The sequence below is a fragment of the Adiantum capillus-veneris genome, chromosome 19 (genome assembly GCF_014529385.1).
Source record: "Adiantum capillus-veneris isolate H3 chromosome 19, ASM1452938v2, whole genome shotgun sequence".
Lineage (NCBI taxonomy): Eukaryota > Viridiplantae > Streptophyta > Polypodiopsida > Polypodiales > Pteridaceae > Adiantum > Adiantum capillus-veneris.
Window position 1 is genome coordinate 75,864,786 of NC_140949.1, and position 23,262 is coordinate 75,888,047.

Consider the following 23,262-nt stretch of genomic DNA (forward strand, 5'->3'; position numbering starts at 1 on the left):
TGACTGGACTGACTGAACCCTGCTGTGGTGTAGCTTGTCCACGGACACATAGGGTTGGGATGTGTCACGTGACACTTGGTGTAGAAACTGCTTCTCCAACTCCACTCTCATCACCTTCATGCAAAGTATCCTTTTCGCTTCGGGTGATGACCATGCACTTAGTTCGTCGATTACTGGGGGTTCTTGGGTTCTTGAGGTTTGTGAGGTTCTTGAGTTCTTGGCTTGCAATCTGCGTTTAAGAAAGCATTTCTCTTACCCAAGCTCGACTCTTTCCTGCGGGTGCACACCTTAGTGGCCTTGAACACCAAGGTTGCTTTTTCCCACCTCATGTCGATTGGCCTGCCGCTAAGTGCAATGTCCGCTCTCAATGAGTGGAAAAGAGGAACAAGGCGAGACTGGACAAGCCCTTCTTCCTTGGGTTACCTGCCACTCTTCAAAAACTTAGATTAGGGATCGACACGCCCAAGTGGTCTCGGGTTACGTGCAACCACAAGAAGCAAAAAATAAATAAATTCTTGTGCGGGTCAAGTGTGAGGTACCACTGTCGTCCAACTTGCTTCAGTCCATACAATGCTTTCCACAACTGATAGACCCAATCCTCCTTGCCTGGGATACAAAACCCAGGAGGTTGCTCCACATAAACTTCTTTATCCAAATCTTTGTTCAGAAAAGCACCTTTGACATCCATCTGGAAGATAGGCCAACCAAAGTTGGTTGTGAGAGCAAACACTGTGCGTATGGTAGTCATGCGAGCGGTGGGAGCGAAGGTCTCATGAAAGTCCACGCCTGGTCGTTGTGTGAAACCCAAAATACAAGTCTCGCCTTGTTTTTGTCGAGGGAACCATTGGCCTTGTACTTTGTCTTGAAAATGCATTTCGTAGAAACCACCTTTCGCTTGTTGGGCCTGGGAACCAAAGTTTAGGCTTTATTCCGCTCGATAGCGTCCAACTCTGTCTCCTCCACTGAGAAAGGCTCAACTGGTGAAGCTTGAATGTGGGACATGAGTGCAAAAGTTCACGAACTCTGCGCCGTCATAAACTTGCCTCTTCTTGAGGCGTGCAGAACGTCGAGGCTATCTAGGTTTTGACGAGTGTGGTAACGTCGTGACTCCAAAGGAAGAAACCGTAGAGTAGAGCCAACCAAGTACTAACTTTTCCTTGCGAAGTGGGACCGCCTCCATCGGAGGAGAACCATCATCCACATCAGAATCGGAATTTGACATGGCATGATCGGGTGAAGTAATTGGCTGCAATGTAGAGGGTACAGGGACAAGGATAGGGTTGGGGTAAGGTGAAGGAGGTGGAGGAAGAGGAGGTATAGGCTTGGATGCTGCCCCCTCTGCAGGTGTGCTGAAAAGCTCCATGAAAGTCACATCACGGCTAATTGTGGTGGTCTTGGCGTCAGGATCATAAAATCCGTATCCATTAGACTCTCGTGAATAGCCCTGGAAGATGAGCTTCTTCGACTTGAAGTCTAACTTCTGTCGCTTCTCCTTTGGCACATGGACAAAGGTCGGACACCCAAAAACTCGAAAGTGTGAGATCGAGGGGTTGCGCTTGCCTGATAGGGAGTCATGCCTTGCAAAGCATGGGTAGGAGAACACATGTGGATGTAAACTGCCGTGTTACATGCGTCCGCCCGGTAAATCCGAGGTAAAGAAGCATGTGCAAGCATCACACTAGCCATCTCCATGATAGTCCGGTTCTTCGGCTCAACAATTCCGTTTTGGGAAGGAGTGTAGGCAGTAGTCAGATGGCGCTGGATGCCCTCTGACTTGCACCACTGTACAAAGTCCTTCGAGGTGAACTCACCCCCTCTGTCTGAGGAATACATTTGACGTGCAAGTCCTTCTCCTTTTCGACCATCATCTTCCGAGACAGAAGAGTAGTGAGGCGGACCGGCGGTATAGGGAACCATCGTACTGACCGCGTGCAAGAACAATGCCTATCGTAGAATAAAGAATGGTCACTGTGCCATGCCCAAAGTGTATGTCAGCTCCCTGAGAGTCCAAACTCGACATAGAGGTCAACAACCCAAGTACCTGACTATGATGTAGCAAGAGCGTGGTCCGTCTCGTTGCGACAAGAGCGGTCCTTGTTGTCTCGTGAGAGGCTACAACTGTAGCCAAGGCTGTTAGTTTCTCCTTGTTGGCCTCTTCTTGCTTCTTCTTTCTGCAATTTGATTCTTTGTGCCCTTTCTTGTGGCAGTGGTAACATTTGATGTCCTTGTTCTTCTTCTTCTTCTTACCTTTACCTTTCTTGTTGCCTCCTTGAGCTATCAAAGCTTCTTCTGCATCAACAACACCTCCTGCTCGGAATGCGGAGTATCCCTCGATCTGTCTGAGGGAAGGGAGAATCTCGTTCCAGGTGGGAAAAGAGGTACGTCTAGATGTGAGCAAATTCTAAAAGTAGGGATCAAAGCGTGGGGGAAGCTTGAATGGTAAGAGGCTAGCCATGCGTGCCGAGGTGATGTCGCCTCCGGCAGAGCCAAGGTTGTCCCAAAGCTCCAGCATGCGGTGGATCAACTCATCGAGTGAGTTGAAATCCTTGAATTGGACGTTGTACAACTCCTGTTCGAGTGTGATTAGTCTGGCAAATGAGGTCTCCTCAAACTGGTCAAGAATCCATCTCCACAGTGGATGTGCATGCTCCTCTTTGGAAACTTCCTTCGTGATGCGGTCCGAGAGGTTCATCATAAGAAAGGTGAAGACTCTTATCTCCCGATCCACCCACTCGTCGGTCTGATTCTGAGTGGCGGTGGGAAGTGAAACCGGCCTGTTCAATCCAAAAAGGGCGGTAGACTTTACTTTAAACCTTGATTTAGCTTTCACCCATTATTAGTCGTCTATTTTACCTGTACTTTCAAGACACAACAAAGGGGAGAGGGATACAGGCTGCTAGATTGCACCTGTATGAGTAGACAGACACCAGATTGGCCCCTAACTTAGGCGCCCCTTTCGGTATTTCTTTATTGTTCAAAAGAGGGAATAAACGCTGTGGTTCCTACAAGCTGCCCCGCACAAACTCGGCTGAATTTCCACTGTTCCAGCCCGATTTCGGCAGCATAACTGTACTAGAACCCTTCACGGTCAGTATTCCCACGCATTGACCGACTTTCCCGACGCATACAGGCACTTTGCAAAACTTGGCGAGAATCTGCAGCACGCTGAATTCTCTGTTTTCAGCCCTGAAAATGCGCCAGATCGCCTGTACAGCGGTCCCCTTGCGTCCCCGAACCTCCTGGGGGTATTAGGGTCCGTTTAGGGCCAAAACCCTAAACCTGCAAAAATACACAGCAGGCTGTAATTCACTGTTTCGGGCTCCGTTTCGCGTGCCGGTCGCATCCCTAGCAAGTCCTCGAGCTCCCGCACATGTAGGGCTACTTGCCCTTTGAATCGGACGAGATTTCTGGCGTGAAACCTCTCCGAATTCACCTGTACCTGCGGGGGGATTAGCCGCTAGCTAATCCAGTACCTGTGCAAGAGGCTCTTGCCTCGGCAATCGCGCATGAACCCACACAACTGTACATTGGTCAAATGAAGAGCCCACTAGAGGGGCATAACATACTGCCAAAGGGGAGAGAGAGGGCAGTGCGTAGCGTGCAGGGCATCACTCCTGGCACCGCACTGTGCATAAGAGGGAAAGCAAGCACTCCATAGCTCTTAACCTGTGACAGAGACTTTGCAAAATGAGCCTCCCAACTATAAATCACGTTTTTGCCTTCTCTATAAGTAGTAAACTGGCCTCAAAGTGCCAAGTGTCACTCATTTGTGCATTTTCCCGCTTTAGACCCTCGGGTCTAAAAATATCTCACCTGCAGCCTCTGTTGACTTGGCCACAGAGTAACAAAATGATCCCCATGTCAAACTGCACGTAATGACGCGAAGACATTTTCAGGTCCCAAAATAGCAGTTCCCTAAATTTTAGGAGATGCTGCCATTGTATCTTTCTAGGTCATCCGACCCTCTTTGTACACTGCGGCCACATCCAGAACTGAAATGTAGCCTCTGTAGCAAAGGATTCCACTTTGGCTAGTCAATGACCCCACTTGGCTAACCATAGTCCTTGTCCAACCTTAGTGCTCTCTTGCCCTCAGGCCTGGACTCCCTCTGGACAGTTCCACACTAGCTATGCAATGCAGGGCAGTTAGATTTCCCGAGGGGTGTTTCCAAAAAGTGAAAGTAAATAGATAATAAGAAAGAAATCAACAAAAAGGATAGATAGTAGTCACACGCTGGTGACATACCCCCCTCTTGAAATCTCAAACGTCCTCGTTTGCATCTATATCGTACATGCTTACTGTCAACACTGATGTATTCAACACCTGTCAACACATATACGACACATACATGCTCATTGTCAACCCTGGTGTATTCAACACCTCGTCGACTCATGTATTGCCTCCGTGTGAACCCTGTCCCAATGACATAGTGGTAGCTTCACACTCTGCCATTGCTTTGAGTCACTAACTTTCCAATGACAAAATGGTAGCTGCACATTTTGCCACTGTCTTATAGTACACGTTGGATCCCGTAACACTTTCGAGCATACCCAAACCGACAGTTTAAGAATGCAGTTACACATGTACTCTTCAATAGAAGCAATCACTGTATCTTTGACAAACTGACAAGAAATACTCACTTCTATAGCACTAATCAAACTTTTGGACATTCCATAAGAGCAATTGCCAAACTGACAATCTGTACAGCTCTAACATTCATGTAACAGGTATTTGATTTGAGCTCACTTTAAATACCTTGTACATCATTTGTTTCAGAAGCCATTGTCACACTGACAATCCATTTAGCTTTGAAACTCAAGGGGTCAAGGTAGGTTGCAAATCGAAGGCTTCCAGGTAAAGTAATAACACAGTTGGTGACTCTGCAAGTTCACCTTCTTCCATCCACTTAGCATCCATTGGTGGATAGTTTCTGAACTTTACCAAGTAACGCCTAGCAACCTTGCCTTTCACTTTCCTTTCTTTGTGTGCCAAAATCTGTTCAGGGACCAAGATCTCGTCAAGTTCCTCGACTTCCGGCTGATCTTCAGCTGGCATATCTTCTGGCACATCACCCACATAGGGTCTGAGAAGACTCACATGAAACGCATTGTGAATCTTCCAACTGTCAGGCAATTTCAGCCTATATGCAACATCACTGATTATGTCGCATACTTGAAAAGGCCCATAGTAACGCATGTTGAGCTTTGGAAACAGTCTTTCCTTGCCCTTCATCTTCTTTAACCTTGCCTTTTCAAAGCGTAAAAGCACCCAATCACCAAGTGAATATACCACTTCACGACGGTGACGATCAGCTGCTTTCTTTTGCTTTGCCTGAGTCCTTTCTAAGGCCACTTTGACCTTCTTGTACATTTCATCCATGTCCTGAACATACTTATCTGCTTCAAATATCTTGTCCTTTGTATGCAGTATAGGAGGAACTTTCTTGCCACCTTCAACTATCTCAAAAGGTGCCTTGCCAGTTGATGAATGCAGTGTATTATTGTATGCATACTCCACCAATGGCAAATACTGCTCCCACTTTCCTTTATGCTCTGACACATAGCACTTCAGCAGATCTAGGACAGTAGAATTTGCCTCTTCTGACTGCCCATCTGTTTGAGGATGAAATGACGAAGAGAATTTGAGCGTGGTGCCCATATTCTCAAACAAGCCTCTCCAGAACAAACTTGTCATGCGTGGATCACGGTCGCTAATAATCGACTGTGGCATGCCATGATACTTGAAAATATTGCTCATAAACAAGCGTGCCATCTGATCTGGCTTGATCTTCTTCCTGACAGGAATAAAATGAGCCTGTTTGCTGAATCTGCAAATAATGGTCCAAATACCATCATTTCCTGTCTGCGTTCTCGGAAGATCAAAGATAAAATCCATAGCAATACTTTCCCATGGTTTATCTGGAATAGGTAGTGGTTGCAATAACCCTGGTGCCTTTTGCCTGTCAAACTTGACCTTTTGGCATATTAGGCATTCTCGCACAAAGGCATCCACATCTCTTCTCAATGTAGGCCAGTAGAAGAATGTCTCAACCGCTTTAACTGTAGCATCGATACCACGATGCCCTGCATACGGTGGGACATGACTCTCTTCCATAACTTTGCGTCGCAATGGCTTTGTGACACACAATCTGCCATGCATCATCATGAACCCATCTTTAAGAAGATAGTGTTCATGACGTTGTCCATCCATTAGTTGCTCGAAGACCCTTGCAAAATCTTCATCATTTGCATACTGTTCTCTCATATCATCAAGTTCATGATGATAAGGAATCGACACAGCTGAAATTTGTGGCTTCCTTGACAAGGCATCAGCCACAACGTTCTTCTTGCCTTCCACATGCACAATCTGAAAATGAAACATGGACAAGATATTTGCCCATCGCATATGCTTCTCAGATAACTTTGTCTGTGTCAAGAAGTATCGCAAGGTCTGATGGTCCGTTTGGACAACAAAGTCTGCACCTAGCAGGTAGTGTTTCCAACTTAAGAGCGCATGAATCACAGCCAGTAACTCTTTCTCATAGACCTGCATGGTCATCTCTGGCCCTTGCAAAATTCTGCTCTCATAGGCTACTACCCTGCCATCTTGCATTAGCACAGCACCAATGCTACTACCGCAGGCGTCGCACTGGACCACAAATGACTTCCTAAGATCTGGCAACACAATGACTGGATCTGAAGTCATCTTTTCCTTTAAGAGATTAAAAGCTGAAATCTCTTTCTGTGTCCATCTAAAGGTGACTGCCTTCTTTTGAAGAGCATGTAAAGGTGAAGCAATCTCAGCGAAATTTCGGATAAACCTTCTGTAATAGGAGCATAGTCCCAAAAAGCTTCGGACATCATGCACCGTCTTCAAATTTGGCCATGACTTGATCGCTTCAACTTTTGCAGGATCCATTCTGACACCATCCTTTGAGACAATGTGTCCCAGAAAGTGAATCTCTTCCAGAAAAAACTCACTTTTCTTTGCATTGATGAGCAACCTATGACTGCGTAGCTCTTTGAACACAATGGCCAAGTGATGCCTATGCTCCTCTTCATTCTTTGAATAGACTATCATGTCATCAAAGAATGTACCAACAAATTGCTGGTGTGGACGGAAAATTCTGTCCATCATCCTATTAAACGTAGCAGGAGCGTTTGTGAGACCAAAGGGCATCACTAAAAATTCGTAAAGGCCAAACGTTGTTCTAAAAGCAGTCTTGTGCACATCCTCTGATCTAATGCGGATCTGATGATACCCACTCTTTAGATCTATCCTGCTAAACATAGCTGCTCCTTCTAATTTGTCCATAATATCATCAATTCTAGGTATAGGGAACCTATTCTTGATGGTATTCTTGTTCAGTGCACGGTAGTCGATGCACATACGCCATGAGCCATCCTTTTTCTACACCAACAACACTGGAGAACAGAATGGAGATGAACTGGGCTGAATCAGCCCCTTTTCTAACAGCTCCTGTACTTGGCCCATTATCTCTTTCTGCTGAGCCGCACTAACCCTGTACGGAGGCTTATTTGGTGGGCTACAGCCTGGCACCAAATCTATCGCATGGTCCTCGGGTCTCTCTGGCGGTAATTGAGACGGTAATGAATCGGAAAAACAGTCACTATACTGTTGTAAAAACATTGACCTTTCTTTATCTAGCACAGATAAATTTGATTCATCACAATCTGACACTTCACGTGCAAAAACCAAGTACGCAGAAAGATGCTTTTTCATTACAGAAGTAATAGCAGAAGCTGATACAGTAGGAATAGACTCCCCTTTAAGCTTTACATCCAGAATGTGAGTCTTTCCCCTGCTCTGTACAGTGATCTTTTTGTTGTAGGCATCCATGATTCCCTGTACACGAAATAACCAAGGAATACCTAACAACACATCACATCCATCCAGTGGCATGATGTAAAATTCTTCAGCATCTACATAGGACTGGATATGTAGACGCAACTTTCCAATGATGGGTGTCACAGCCTCTGTATGGCCAGGACATGCCAAACCTGCCTCTGCTGTATACCCCATCTCTTCAGGTCTGATTCCCAACTTTGAAGCCAATTCTGGGGAAATGAAGTTGGCTTTGGCACCTGGATCAAAGAAGATAAGCACTGTTTGATCCCTAACCTTTCCCCATGCTCTGCAAAGCTCACTTGCATCTGAATTTGGCTTGTCGCCCACCATATCTGGCACTAGACCAGCCATGGGCTTCTTTCCCTTCCTGTCCTCCTTGTCTTCAGAATCAGCTGGCCTTTTCTTTGTAGGACAGTTGTAAGCAATGTGGCCAGGCTGCTCACATATAAAGCATTTGTTCTCTGTCCTCAGGACCTTCTTTTGCTCTTCTGACTTGCGAGGAAAACGTCTTTTCCATTTCTTTGCTGGTCCTTTTTCTGATTCAGCCGTAGCTTTGTCTTTCCCTACGTTGGCCGACTCCTGAGTCCCTTTAGGAGCCTCATTGGGAACGTGCTTCTTGGCTGAATTTTTCTTGCCTGATCCTGCCTTGACGCCAGTGTTAAATTCACAATCTTCTCCCTTGAGCAAACCATTGCCAGTGTTTGCTACCTCGATGAGCTGCGTCAAAGTAGTGACTTTTGTCTTCGTGCAGTATTTTCTCAATCCTTTGGGTAGGCCACAACAATATTTTTCAATCTGTTCTGTCAATGGCACAAACCTATAGGAAGTTACTGGAAGTAGAGCTTTCCAAAACTTCCGATTGTAATCATCCAGATTTCTGCAAGTGGCAGCATTTAGCTGGTGCCATTCTGTCATGACATCTGCTTCAAAGTCATCAGATAACCATGCTGCTGCAAAAATCTGCTTGAAGTAAATCCATGTGGACGGAGCTTGCCCTTGAAGCAATAAAGTTGTCCACCATTGTCCCGCATTCCCTGTCAAGAAAGTGGCTGCCTTGCGCACCTTTGAAGCCTCTGTAAAGTTTCCCCCTGCATAGGCCTTGTCAAACTGCTGGAGGAATGAAAGAGCCTTCTTCCTGTCATCAAACCCTGTAAAGGTCGTGAATGACACACCTTTGCCACCTTCTTTGTACGGAGTTGGCCTCTCCAGCGGCGTTAAATTGTCATATGGAAGTGACTGAAACATGGGAACACTATTAGGGTTCATCTGTGTTCCTTGGCCGCTATTAACTTGACTTGGAAACGCCATATTTGGCTGCTGATTTGTAATTCCAGCCATACCAAAATTTGCTTGTGGCATCCCAAATTGTCCCTGTGTGCTCTGAAACCCTGGTTGCATACCCATGACACTGTACATGGGGTTAGGCATCATCGTTTGAGCACCCGCAAACACTGTTCCTGGCGTATAAAACTGATTTCCAGGTGCATGACCAGCCATGCTCTGAAATACCGATCCACCTCCAAAATAGCCAGGGTGTACTGAAGGTGGTGGGAAGACTTGTTGCATAGCCTGTAAGTTGCTTCCCTGCCCATTAGAACCAGCTATAGGCGGTTGAAAGGTGGCGGGCTGAACTGGTACAGCTTGAAAGACTGGCATCTCAGCCACCTGTTCTTGCACCTTAGGCATACGTTGTGGAGACTGCATGTTCTCCGTCAAGTGTACAGGTGTTTCCATTGACTGTGCGGTATGAATCACCTGTGCTCGAGCCTTAACAGGCTTTTGAATATGATCCAGTGACCCAACTTGCTGAGACGGAACCGGAGGTTGCAGAAAGGCTAAAAACCTCGGATTCTGCATTACTTGTGTGAACATAGCCACAGCAGTAGCCAACTGGGTCCTGAATATATCATCATCAGTCTGTGGTGGTCTTGAGGACTCACCCACTTCATGTGTCTGTTGACCCTGTGAAGAGGAAACCTCTTCAGTCACATCATCTGGTCTGTCAGCCATAATTACAATTCCCTGTGTCTGGTCTATGATCCCCTGTGTCTTCAAGCCCAAAACTGACCAAGGCTCACTTCTATGGGAAAAAGTGATTTAATCCCGGCAATGGAACCATGAAACCGGCCTGTTCAATCCAAAAAGGGCGGTAGACTTCACTTTAAACCTTGATTTAGCTTTCACCCATTATTAGTCGTCTATTTTACCTGTACTTTCAAGACACAACAAAGGGGAGAGGGATACAGGCTGCTAGATTGCACCTGTATGAGTAGACAGACACCAGATTGGCCCCTAACTTAGGCGCCCCTTTCGGTATTTCTTTATTGTTCAAAAGAGGGAATAAACGCTGTGGTTCCTACAAGCTGCCCCGCACAAACTCGGCTGAATTTCCACTGTTCCAGCCCGATTTCGGCAGCATAATTGTACTAGAACCCTTCACGGTCAGTATTCCCACGCATTGACCGACTTTCCCGACGCATACGGGCACTTTGCAAAACCTGGCGAGAATCTGCAGCACGCTGAATTCTCTGTTTTCAGCCCTGAAAATGCGCCAGATCGCCTGTACAGCGGTCCCCTTGCGTCCCCGAACCTCCTGGGGGTATTAGGGTCCGTTTAGGGCCAAAACCCTAAACCTGCAAAAATACACAGCAGGCTGTAATTCACTGTTTCGGGCTCCGTTTCGCGTGCCGGTCGCATCCCTAGCAAGTCCTCGAGCTCCCGCACATGTAGGGCTACTTGCCCTTTGAATCGGACGAGATTTCTGGCGTGAAACCTCTCCGAATTCACCTGTACCTGCGGGGGGATTAGCCGCTAGCTAATCCAGTACCTGTGCAAGAGGCTCTTGCCTCGGCAATCGCGCATGAACCCACACAACTGTACATTGGTCAAATGAAGAGCCCACTAGAGGGGCATAACATACTGCCAAAGGGGAGAGAGAGGGCAGTGCGTAGCGTGCAGGGCATCACTCCTGGCACCGCACTGTGCATAAGAGGGAAAGCAAGCACTCCATAGCTCTTAACCTGTGACAGAGACTTTGCAAAATGAGCCTCCCAACTATAAATCACGTTTTTTGCCTTCTCTATAAGTAGTAAACTGGCCTCAAAGTGCCAAGTGTCACTCATTTGTGCATTTTCCCGCTTTAGACCCTCGGGTCTAAAAATATCTCACCTGCAGCCTCTGTTGACTTGGCCACAGAGTAACAAAATGATCCCCATGTCAAACTGCACGTAATGACGCGAAGACATTTTCAGGTCCCAAAATAGCAGTTCCCTAAATTTTAGGAGATGCTGCCATTGTATCTTTCTAGGTCATCCGACCCTCTTTGTACACTGCGGCCACATCCAGAACTGAAATGTAGCCTCTGTAGCAAAGGATTCCACTTTGGCTAGTCAATGACCCCACTTGGCTAACCATAGTCCTTGTCCAACCTTAGTGCTCTCTTGCCCTCAGGCCTGGACTCCCTCTGGACAGTTCCACACTAGCTATGCAATGCAGGGCAGTTAGATTTCCCGAGGGGTGTTTCCAAAAAGTGAAAGTAAATAGATAATAAGAAAGAAATCAACAAAAAGGATAGATAGTAGTCACACGCTGGTGACAGGAAGGGTATGCTTCGTAGCCGAATGGGTGAAATCATTCAACCATTCCCAGAGTCGATGGTAGGCAATGATTGTGCGGACTCGTGTCCTCCACACAGAATAGTTGTGTAAATCCAACTCCTCCTCCTCAGCAAACTGGGTGAGGGCATAATTGTTGGATGTTGCGCTGGCAGATGACGACATAGTGGCAGAAGACGTGGTGGCTCCCTTTTGGGATTGTTGTTGTTGTCCCTTCTGCTTCGGAGTTGACATGTCGGGTACTCAAAGAGTAGTCCTAGAGGTAGGTCGATAAGATCTCAAGTCGTCGACAAAGGTACCGTCTCCAATGCTGTAGCAATCCAAGATAACTGCTCAAACAACCACCGGATGGTGTCTTGACAAGCAAGGGAGGCATCAACCGCACAAGGGGCAAAAAATCAGCCTGCTGTCCGTCCAAAAGACGCTGCAAAGGGTGCTGAAAACGCTGCTGTAACAGAGATTTCAGCGTGCCTGTACGCCACCGATTGGTACAGGAGCATCACAAAGTGTCAGAGGAAGGGGTTCTCGCACTTCTCAGTTGTGGAGGGGCTGAAAACAGAGGAAAAACAGCAAGTTATCAATGCCAAAATAGTGCCGATTTTGGGGGATACCTGAGGATGGGTGTAGATCTGCAAGTTCTTGGCAGTAGAAGACACTTCGGGCAAGTAAAGACGCTTCCTCAGGTGCACAAGGTTTGCGTAGTAATGAAAATGCAGCAGGTCTTCAAAAACACTAGATGACCAAAAAACATAGATCTGACCTTAGAAAACGCTAGGCAAATTTGGTGGTTCTGGTGCAATCTTGTTGCAGAGAGGGAGCGCTAGGAGAGAGGATGCAGATCTGGGCCGGCAGATGCAAAAACGCAAGGCTGAAAATGAAAATGCTGATGTTTGCAAAAACGCTAGGCTGTTCTGCAACTTTCCCGCCACTGAAATCGGCAGAGATGCTAGCACTAGCCTCAGGGGATGAGATCGATGAAGATTCTCCACAACCTAGCGATTGATACCATGTGAGAGTGAGCAATGGAGAGGGTGTGAGCCACGCGCGTCGGAAATGCTGGAGGGAGAGAGAGAAAACACAAGTGCTCTGCAAATGATGCTCTCAATACATAATGAATGACTGCAAGACCCTAACCATTCTATTTATAGAATGTCAGGTTGAGGTAGGGCAAAATGTGTAACTGGTGCAAAAAACATAAAAGCCCAAAAAATGGCTAAAAATGTGTGCTGCGAGGCTTAGAAATGATCAGCCAGACACGTGCTAAAAGTGTCGGCCCATGCAATCTACGTGATGTGTGATGGGTCGCAAACCCGAGACAATCACTAGCCGCACAAAATGGCGAAGGAACGGTGGTGTAACTCTAACAACCCCTACCTGTGAGATTTTACCAGTTGGCTGGTACCTGCCTGACACCGAGCTTCTCGTCGCTGCTCACTGTCGTCTTCACCACTGGTGGGCTATGATTCTTGATTTACAGTTGATGAATGGGCTTTTGGTCCAAGTGCATATCTTTCAGAGGTTGCTGACATCCTCTCTCCACTTAGGGTACTTTTTACCCTCTTTAGGAGAGATTTTTTACCCATCTTTTCCGTTTGGCCATGTGCCTAGTTGTATCTAGTCTTTCAATTTTCCGTTGATGCCTACTGGCGTGCTATGTAAACAATGTTGTACTTGCTCTTAGAATAGGCACCGTTTGGGCTTTCTGAGAGATTTTCACATAATAGAATCAACCTCCTTTCTTTTTTTTTTTGGGGGGGAGGGATTGAACAATCACATCGAAATTAGAACTCAGATACAAATCATAATCATTGTAACTATTTCACAATCACATCCGGGCTGTGCTGATTGTTTGATGGATGCCTTGATCCGCTAAATCTTGTCACTATTAAATTCATTTCCTTTCTCACATTTCAAGCAGACGTTTTAATGACCATTCCAAACAAGACAATCCATTCTGAGAGCGTGCATTCCACAAATCTTTTTTTTTTTGGTTCACATTGAACTCTGAGGTGGAAACAGTCAATCTAGTCATCTCATCTAGTTGAGAACTTTGATGCACCTAGATCTTTGTGTAGCCATCTCATCCTTGTGGAACTCTTGGGCATCCCTTGTACTGTTTATAAGCGTCCTGAGGGCCACTCTTTTGGGGCATATGGACGTAGTCTCTCGGAGAGCTAAATTAGCTATCCAAGTCTCAATTGTGGTGGCAAAGAACGCTGTCTCGCATTTGGAAGAATCATCTCCCTCTCAAAGAGCACATTTTCTTATGGAGATGCATGTTGGCTGCGCTACCTGTTGGTACTATGTTGCATGTGTGGCGCATTGCCTCCTCTCATTGTGTCCGATGTCATGCGGCTGACGAGTCAGTGACGCATTTGCTTTGGGATTGCGGGTGCTTTAGGACTTCCATCAGGCAAGTGTCCCCTGCGTTGCGCCTTAGGTTTCCCTCTGCCATCTTTCACAGACGGTTCTGGATCTTTGGATCGCTCGAACAGCCACAGGCGCTGTTTGAGGTCTTCTTTGGTTGGGTCAGATTTTGAGTTATGTGGACCATACGGCATCAACTTTAACTTCCAAATGTTTCATGGCATGGAAATTGCCCCTTGATCTTACTCCAAGTTTTCGCTTGGACAAGCACTTCACTTTGCCCTTAATGCGGGAGACATATCTCTTGAAGCTTATAGGATTTACTTTATTTGTTTCTAGTTTTCGGAGCACCGTGGTGCTTCATATTTTGTACCTCTTATTTATAGTGGGTTTTCCTCAATTTGAGGTTCCCACTTGTGAATTCAATCAAGATTTACAAAAAAAAAAGGCTCCTCTTCTACGTGTGTGGTCGCATAGTACCTGTCCTACTTCAACTGCCCTTCACCAGGGGCGCCTAGTACTTTCCATGCTTGAAGAGTCTTGCACTAGGGTCGCTTGGTACTTGCCTTGCTTGAACTGCAACTGTAAGGTGCAACAGATGTGAATGTTGAACTTTGCTCAAGATGAGTGCTCCGAACTGTGCTCAAGGATTCCTTTTACTTACGGAAGGGAGAGCCTTTCGTTCCTTTAGTGAGAGAGTGCAGATGATCACAAACAAAGTGGGTAAACACTGTGCATGAAAGTACTGAGACTGAGAGATAGAGAGAAGAATACGACACCAGACAAGTTGTCAAACCCTCCTCCAAGGGCCCCTCTCTCGATGGTGAGAGAAGTCTATGCTATTGATTGCACAAATCTGATACAAGATGTTGATGCAAGTTCTTGACACTACGATGCAATGAGGTTCTAAGTCGGTGACGACGGCGACGACGGCTGGCTGAAAATGCTGGTTGACGGTTGAACTTTGCTCAAGATGAGTGCTCCGAACTGTGCTCAAGGATTCCTTTTACTTACGGAAGGGAGAGCCTTTCGTTCCTTTAGTGAGAGAGTGCAGATGATCATAAACAAAGTGGGTAAACACTGTGCATGAATGTACTGAGACTGAGAGATAGAGAGAAGAATACGACACCAAACAAGTTGTCAAACCCTCCTCCAAGGGCCCCTCTCTCGATGGCGAGAGAAGTCTATGCTATTGATTGCACAAATCTGATACAAGATGCTGATGCAAGTTCTTGACACTACGATGCAATGAGGTTCTAAGTCGGTGACGACGGCGACGACGAGGACGACGGCTGGCTGAAAACGCTGGTGTCAGGGGCTGAAAACGCTGGTTTTGTCTGCTGGAAACGTTGGACAGCAAGGCTGAAAAACGCAATTACAGTAGGCTGAAAACGCTGGACAGCAACTGCAAAAACGCTGGCTGAATATTGCTGCTTGCTGGCGCTTGTAGAAGGATCCAAAAACGCTAGGCTCTTCCGCTGAATTTGCAGAAAAAAATGTTGGTTTCTTAGGGGGGGTTCTTGCTGGAGAAGTCGCGCTAGAGGGCCTGCTGCAAGAGATTGCCTGTGCTCTCCTTTGCTTCTTTTGCTTCCACTAAGTGACTCCCAGTTTCCTTATATATTAACTTAGCAACTTTGCCCTACCCAGTTTCCCAACAAAGTCACTTATTAATAATAAGTGAAAAATGGCTAAAATAGGGAAAATAGGTTTTGTGCACTGTAAAATGCTCATGATGGAATCTGATGGTAATGCTGATGATCATGCTATGTGCAACCAGAGGATACGCATCTACTCATGTTTGGACATGCACGGTTTGCGAACAGACTCACAAAAGTGCCAGAACACTTCCTATGCTAGGCTAACTGAACCCCTGTCATGAAGTAGCTTGTCCACATACACATAGGGTTAGATGTGCGCGTGACAGCAACCTCCCATGGAAGGACTCCAGCTGCTTTGCATGATTGCCACCTGTCATGCATGGACTCCGGTTGACTTTTATGGTGACACCCTTCTTTTTGTATTGACAAGAACAGAGTACAACTGCTGAGGAGAGTGCTATACCCTGTGTGCCTACCGACTGCTCTGCCAGAGCCTCTCCAAAGGCACACTTATAAAGGCAAAAGCAACCATTACAAAAAGCTGCTCCAAAAGCTGCCAGAATAGCTTGCCAACAATAGCCCTGCCATGTGGCCTGCATTTTGCGGCTCAAAATTCTGGGTCCAGTGTACGGACTGCCATGTCATCAAATTTGTGACTGTTACTGGCTCTGCTCAAACGGTTTGGGGATGTTGACATTGCTGTTATTGGCTTAGAGTTCCAGTTCCTGTACTAGGCTTATGCTATCACCTTATAAGACGAAGGATCATTATGTCAGCTGGCATTTTTGAGAAAGCCATCCAGGTGTTGAAAACGCCGTTCTTTTTTGCCTTCGGTTGGATTTCTCCCGTTGTCAGCTAGAGGTAGAGGCTTTATCAGGGAAGCTGAACAGTGATCTTTTACTCTACTGGCACAGCTACGTAATTTAGTGTTGTGAAGAACTTTGAGGGGACCATTGTCAGTAATGTGGAAGCTTTGATGGTCTGATTGATTGCGGGTCATGCATTGGTTGATGCGTTAGAATTGGATGGTTTAAGAGTGATCTCGTGATCTATAATTGCAGCTATGTAATATAGTGTTGTAAAGAACTGTGAGGTAACTATTGTTAGTAATGTGGCAGCTTGGATGCTTTGATTGATTGAGGTCTCATCTCCACATTCTGATCGCTAGGTAAATTAGGGTAGTGTCCACTTGCCACGGCCATATGGAGATGTGACACTTGATAGCGTGGTGGTAAGGCTTTCGTGTGGGGACCATGAGGTCCCGGGCCCTGTACGATGCAAGGGCAGTAAACTAGGGGTGAATTAGGTGGTAAACTGGGAGTACCCCTCTAGAGAATTGGACGGCTCAGATCACCTAGTGATCTGGGGCTGTTGTTCTCTCGTGGGACACCCTGTCTTAGATAGTGACCCCCCCCCCCCCCCCCCCCCCCCCCCCACACACACACACACACACACACAAGCCAAACACACCACCACCACCACCGCATGTGAGCACCTTGCCCTTCTCCTTCATTGTTCCTCCTGATGTAGTTGCCATGGTAATTCTTTTTTCCCCTTTTATGTTAACATGTCACACCATAAGGTGGATTTTTAAAATAAAAATATTGGGATAATCAAGTTGTTGCATGAACCAAACATCATCTCTTGGGTTTTTAAAATACAGATTTTGTTTTCCTTATCAAGCAGGCAGCTGTTGTGGAGCGTGATAACGATTTGTCGAGGAGGTTCATGAGTTTATTGAAGTCATTGAGAGTCAGCAATCCAGCGGTTTACCAGCAGTGCCATTTTGTCAGGCAAGGTGACCAGCCCAGGGAGGGATTTCTGGTGCTATTCAACCTCGTAGAGGATCGGCCTGCAGGTACTGTAGGATATGCAGAATGGATGGTACAAATTTTCCGGCAAGTGAAGCAAAAAACATGATGCAGTGTATGTAAACAGGGCTTCTATTGGGGCTTGTTTTTATTAGGTGAATGTGTTTATTCCTTGTCTTGATTATGCAACCCAGCTTGGTATGGCTTGTTATCATGATACACAATTCTGAGGAGGAGAAAGCTTAGCAGGGAACTTCATTGTGTACAGGGAGGAGAGTTTGTATACACTACCATAATTTTTGCTTGTAGAATCCGGCATGTGGTTATTAGTTGTTGTTCAAGGCATGGTGAGAGAGACACAGGAGGTTAAGGGTATCATCTGTATCAATGAGAATGTGACCATTTGCGCATTCTGTAGGCTGTATACATTTCCATCTTGTTACGAATATTCTTGCCACAGTAATCAAAGGGCTTTTAATTTTTTCACACGTTCTTTTTTCCCGGTTTGTCATTTTTTGATCGGGAAGACTTGCCCTTCCGTTAACCTTTCTTTTGGTAACATGCATGAAGCACATATTCTAAATAAGACCAAGCAAATTAAGCCATTGGATGTACTTCATAATGCTTGCTTATGACAAGAAGAGATTTTGCGTGCATATTTGGATGAATATTGGTGTGTATATCTCCTGTGTTCACTTGTTAGCTGATAGCATTCAATGTCTATTGCTTTAATGCTCCAACTTTGCCCTGTCACAAAATACATTTTTTTTGTGCTGTGGATGGTTGTTTATGTCATGCTACCTATAAGACTCTGCATGGGCAAGGCATCAGATTATGACGGATTTGTCGTTGACCAAGTTAGAGTTGAGCTTGGAGCGACATTGCTATAGTGGAGGCACTCACCAAATCAATGTCCACACATACATAGGTGATGAATTCATCATTTTTTCGAGATTATGTATCCCAAGGATTGAGATGTGCCATGTTAAAGATAGAAATTGATGTGTATAGATCAAGCTTTTGAAACCAACACATTCGTACATTTTTTAAAGGTGAGCTGGGTACCAATTTTTCTACAGATAATCATAATTAAGTTAGTTGTTATTTACTCGCATTTGTGTCAAAACACATGATATCCCTCTTTGGCTAAGGAATACATACATATATAAGTAAACAATAGAACACCTCAACAAAAATAGAAGAAACATGAACACAAAATTTTGCATTAGAATTTTGTATTGTATTACCTTGCAAAATCAATTCTTCTTATGTTGGCATCTTCAAATGTTATTGTTGGTGCTACTTTGCTATGCATTCACCCATGAGCCTTCAAGGAAGGTAAGCTTGGTAGCACCGACTACACTATGTAAATTCAAAATTTTCACAATCCTAGATTCATACGAATTATTGGGGATAGAGTGTTGGGGCAAAATGATTCTGGAAATTCAAGTTTTGTAATTCCTCCAAATGCTGTTCTTCTACATGCTTGGAAAAGAAGGAATGCAAATGCATTGTGTGTCATGTGTGAAGTGATTTTGTTCTCACTTTGATTCAGCATCATTAAAGCACATGAAGCTTGGAGCATACTAGCACATGAAGCTTGGAGCATACTGGCTCGCTAATATGAGATGCACAGTCACACTAGAATATAAAATCTAACAAATCAACTTGTTGTTGAGGAACTTGTTGATGGAGAGAAGGTTGAGGTCTTTATCAGGCAAATTAAGGATCTCCAAGATCAATTAATTGTTGTTAGTGTGTCTATTCTTTGGAAGATTTAGCTCGGCACACATTCATATACTTCTAGCTGAATATGATGGTCTTGTTATGGTACTCAACACTCAGGTTTATCCAACCCCTTTTACATTTGAAGAACTGAGTGAAATGCTGCTTGAAGAGGAGCTATGACTCAGGGCTAGGGATGGCGGGAGTGATGTTGCTTTCATGGCTAGCGTAAAAGGCAAGGGAGCTATGTCAAATGCCTCTAAATGAATCCCAAGAAGAAGAAATTTACCGAAAGTTGTTTTTATTGTGACAAGAAAGGTCATGTTGTTGAAGACTGCAGAACTAAGAAAGCAAATGAGAAGCATGACACCATGAAAGCTTCTTGAAAAGAAAGAGAATTTACCAACAATGCTGAGACAGAGCTTGAACTATGGGCTGCCATAGAAGAGGTATGCTCATCAGCAAGAACCCTGTTTGTTGATGATTCTTGGATTCGAGATAATGAAGCATCTTGATATATGACTAGTAAGAAGTATTGGTATAGTTCCTGAAATCATGTATTGGAACCCATCAATGTAATTGCTTGGGAATAATGAAAATGTCCTGTAGAAGAGTTTAGAACAATTTCGTTTTTAGCAGCTACAAGTGAAACTAAGCAACTCTTCGATGTGTTGTATGTGCCACAAATGAAGAAGAATATGCTCTCAATTGTTGTCATACCACAAATAAAAAAGAAAATGCTCTCGATTATTGCAATCAACATGATCGTGGTCTCAAAGTTTGTTTCAAGAAAACTTGAGCAGAAATATTTGATTCTCAAGGCAATACAGTGGGAAAGGAAGTAAGGTGTAAGAATCTTTTTATGCGTTTTTGCACTTACAATAACTATAGAAAAGGTACAACTCAGTCATGGCATGAAAGAATTGGTCACTTAAGTATTGTTGTGCTAAAAGAGATGCAAAGATCTGGGATGGTTGCACACATATCTTAAATCTCAAATATGAAGTATGTGAGGCTTGCATGATGGGCAAGCAACAAAGGAAGGCATTTCCACAAGAGACTAACAATCAACACACTCTCCTCTAGAGTTGGCATATGTGGATCTGTGTGGTAAAGGTTTACTTCTGCTTTGGGTGGATCTTTTTATTTTTTTGCAGTTATCAACGAATTTAGTAAAAAGATATTTCATTCGTGAGAAGCTTGAAGCTTTTGAAAAATTTAAAGTGTGGCACAAGCTTGTAGAAGATGGGATAGGAAAGAGGGCCAAGAAAAAGAGGAGTATTCATTTCAAATGAATTGAACAACTATTGCAATGAGCATGGCATCAAGCATCACCTTACTATTGCTTATACACCACCAAAAAATGGAGTTGTGGAACATTGCAATCAGACTATGATAAAGATGGCAGGATGCATGCTCAAAGCCAAGGATATGCCAGACTCCTTTTGGGTTGAAGTAGTAAATACAACAATTTATATCCTCAATAAAAGTTACACAAAGACTTTGGAAGGAAAAAAACCTCAAGAAGCCTATGTCGGTTTAAAGAAACCTTCGGCCTTGCATTTCAGAGATTTTGGATGTTTTGTTATACACATGTTCTTGATTCCAAAAGAAACTTTTTTAAAGCCAAAACTTGCAAGAAGTGTGTCTTTTTAGGAATAGTGAAGATTCTAAGGCATACAAACTCTATGATCCAGAGGCAAAAAATGTACTCACTAGCTGCATTGTGGTGTTTGAAGAAGGGTCACATTCGGCGGAGAAAACAGGTTGTCCATTTTCTCATCTAACAAAGAAATAACCCAACTTCTGCCAAATCAAAGTCAAGTGAAAATTCAGGAGGAGGACTTGTTTATTGATAACTCAAATAAAACTAACCAATTTTTTGTAGCATCACAGGAGAAGCCACTACCAAAGTGCGCTCAATAGTGCTTTGCTAATTGAAATCCTTATGTTCACAATTCTCGTGAAGAGGAGGATTGTTTGCAAAGGTCAAAGAGAATAGAGGAGCAAAAAAAAGCCTTCAAACACATCTTCAACATAGCTCGGCTTTATAAAACAGCCAACCTCCGCTCATTGGAAAAGTACAAAGCAAGGTTAGTGGCACAAGGTTTTTCACAAATAAAAGGTTTGATCTGAGTAAAACTTTTTCTCCCACACCTTAAATGACCACTATTCTCGCCTTGTACTTGCTCTTACTACTATCTTTTGTTGGGTTATTTTTCAAATGGGTGTAGTATCTGCTTTTTGAATGGGGCGAATCAAACCCTGATGTCTGCTCTGCAAAAAAATTGAAACTTGTAGCAAGGAGTGTAGAGAGAGATATGATGCAAATTAGATTCGCAAATCAAAATCTAAACTAGCACTATGACATTGTAATGAAAATCGATAAATAGTTATTTATTGTAGCTGACAGGTGGCAAAAGCATAAGTGAACTATGGACTATGCGAAAGGATAGCATGTTTATGGACATTTTATTATTTAAGTGCTCTTTATAGTCTATGGTAATTTATGTCTGGACGGACAATCTATAAACATTTTGAGCATTCAAAAAATCTATAAATAAATACCTGCAAGAGAAAAATGCTCACTTTTTCACAAGGGGAGATTGCACCCAATGCCCTATGTTCATCTTCTCTTCTCTCACCTCTCCTCTCTCCGTGCCTGTGTAAACTCTACTCTAAGAGGTGCACTTGCATGTGTTTCTCTGCTTTCTCTTTCACTTTCTATCTCTCTCAGAGCTATCTTGCTCAAGATTTATGTATGTATATAATCTATAGGTACGTGATTTGTGATTCTATTGCTCATAGCATGTTATTTTGGGTATTTTGCAGGTACACCTTGTATCCATTTGTTGCAGGCACCATCCACCTATGTGCCCTCAAGGTAGAGCTTGGATGACGATATAGACAACTAGAGTTAGTAGGAAAGGATACAAGGTGTTTGTTATCCTTGAATATAAGATGCCATGGTTCATGCATATAGCCTCTTTATATAGCATTGTAAGTGGGTGGTAGATGAGAGAGAGAGAGAGAGAGAGAGAGAGAGAGAGAGAGAGAGAGAGAGAGAGAGAGAGAGGCATGTGTGGTATTGACTATGCCAACCCACCGTTCGTGACCATCAACCAATGACCATCGACCACTGAGCACTAGCCCCGTACCGTCCATTGATCATCGACCACCTGCCATAGTACTAATGGCAAGTACATATGTCATAGTAAATTAATGGTATGTACATGTGGCATATCATCGTAGAGAATATTCCTTTAAAATTTTTCTCGGGACGCTATTCTCAACGCCTTGCTTAGAGGATCACTGGTCCCCCTAGAGCTCCCAACTGGGGCTGCCACCTCTAGACCCCAAGTTTGGGCTCCTGAAATATCTCTGTACCACCACAATCACAAATAAATACCTCATGAATGTGTAAGCTGGAATCCACCAAATATGTGTGCACTATTGACTTGATTTTTGCTCTTTCTTAGTACAAATAAATTTGCATTAGAAGCACTCCTTTTAAAGCCAAGCTTTTTGAAAAACCTATCTACCATGATATGCCATGCTCTTTGTGATTGCTTTAGGCCATATAAAGCCTTTTTCAACCTGAAAACCTTCCTTTTTGAAAGGGGTGATTCAAACCCTAGTGGTTGCTCTACATCAACCTCCTCTGTGAGGTAATATGCTGTGAGTGAGAAGATGTCTTTAGAACTTGATGACCTCAAAAGTTCTAATGTTTTATTTGTGGCATGCCAAAATAACTTTGATGTATAAACCAAGGGAAAATATTAAGTATGTCTCTACTAATGTGCAAGTAAGATTGGTGCATTACAAGGGGATGATGCCATGTATAAGGTTTGGACATCATCAAGCCTTATACATGGCATTGTAGAGTATCCAACACAAAAGAATTTTATTATTTTCCATAAATTAAAGATAAAAAAAAAAAACTACTGGCAAAATGTTGGAAGGATTTTCTAGAGCAGTCCACCATTCAAAGCATTCAAGGGCATTAAGAACGACAATGAACTTGTTCTTACATACTAAAATGAACTTGTTTACATTACAATCTCACTCTTGCAGTTATGTGTGGCTAACTACTTTGTTTAGGTTACAAGCTATGTTGAACCAAAATAAAAAGAGGCCAGACATATTTTTTGAAGGGGCACGTGGTAGACGCTTTAGAGGTAAACACTAGATATACAACTATGGAGTGAAAGTTTAGGCATAAAATATACAAGATAGCAACATACTTATCACATGTTTTTTGAGTAATTAGAAATCACT

General features: G+C 44.1%; 1 protein-coding gene across 1 annotated transcript in view; it reads left to right on the top strand.

Annotated features, from left to right (window-relative positions):
• ERMO2 (Sec23/Sec24 protein transport family protein) overlaps positions 1-17,745 on the top strand; it is a 42,024-nt gene extending 24,279 nt beyond the window's left edge. Inside the window, exon 13 of the mRNA XM_086490810.1 lies at positions 17,135-17,745. Coding sequence (XP_086346936.1) covers positions 17,135-17,368 — 234 coding nt within the window. The 3' untranslated portion in view covers positions 17,369-17,745. The remainder of the gene's footprint in view (positions 1-17,134) is intronic.
• The last annotated feature ends 5,517 nt before the right edge of the window (positions 17,746-23,262 follow it).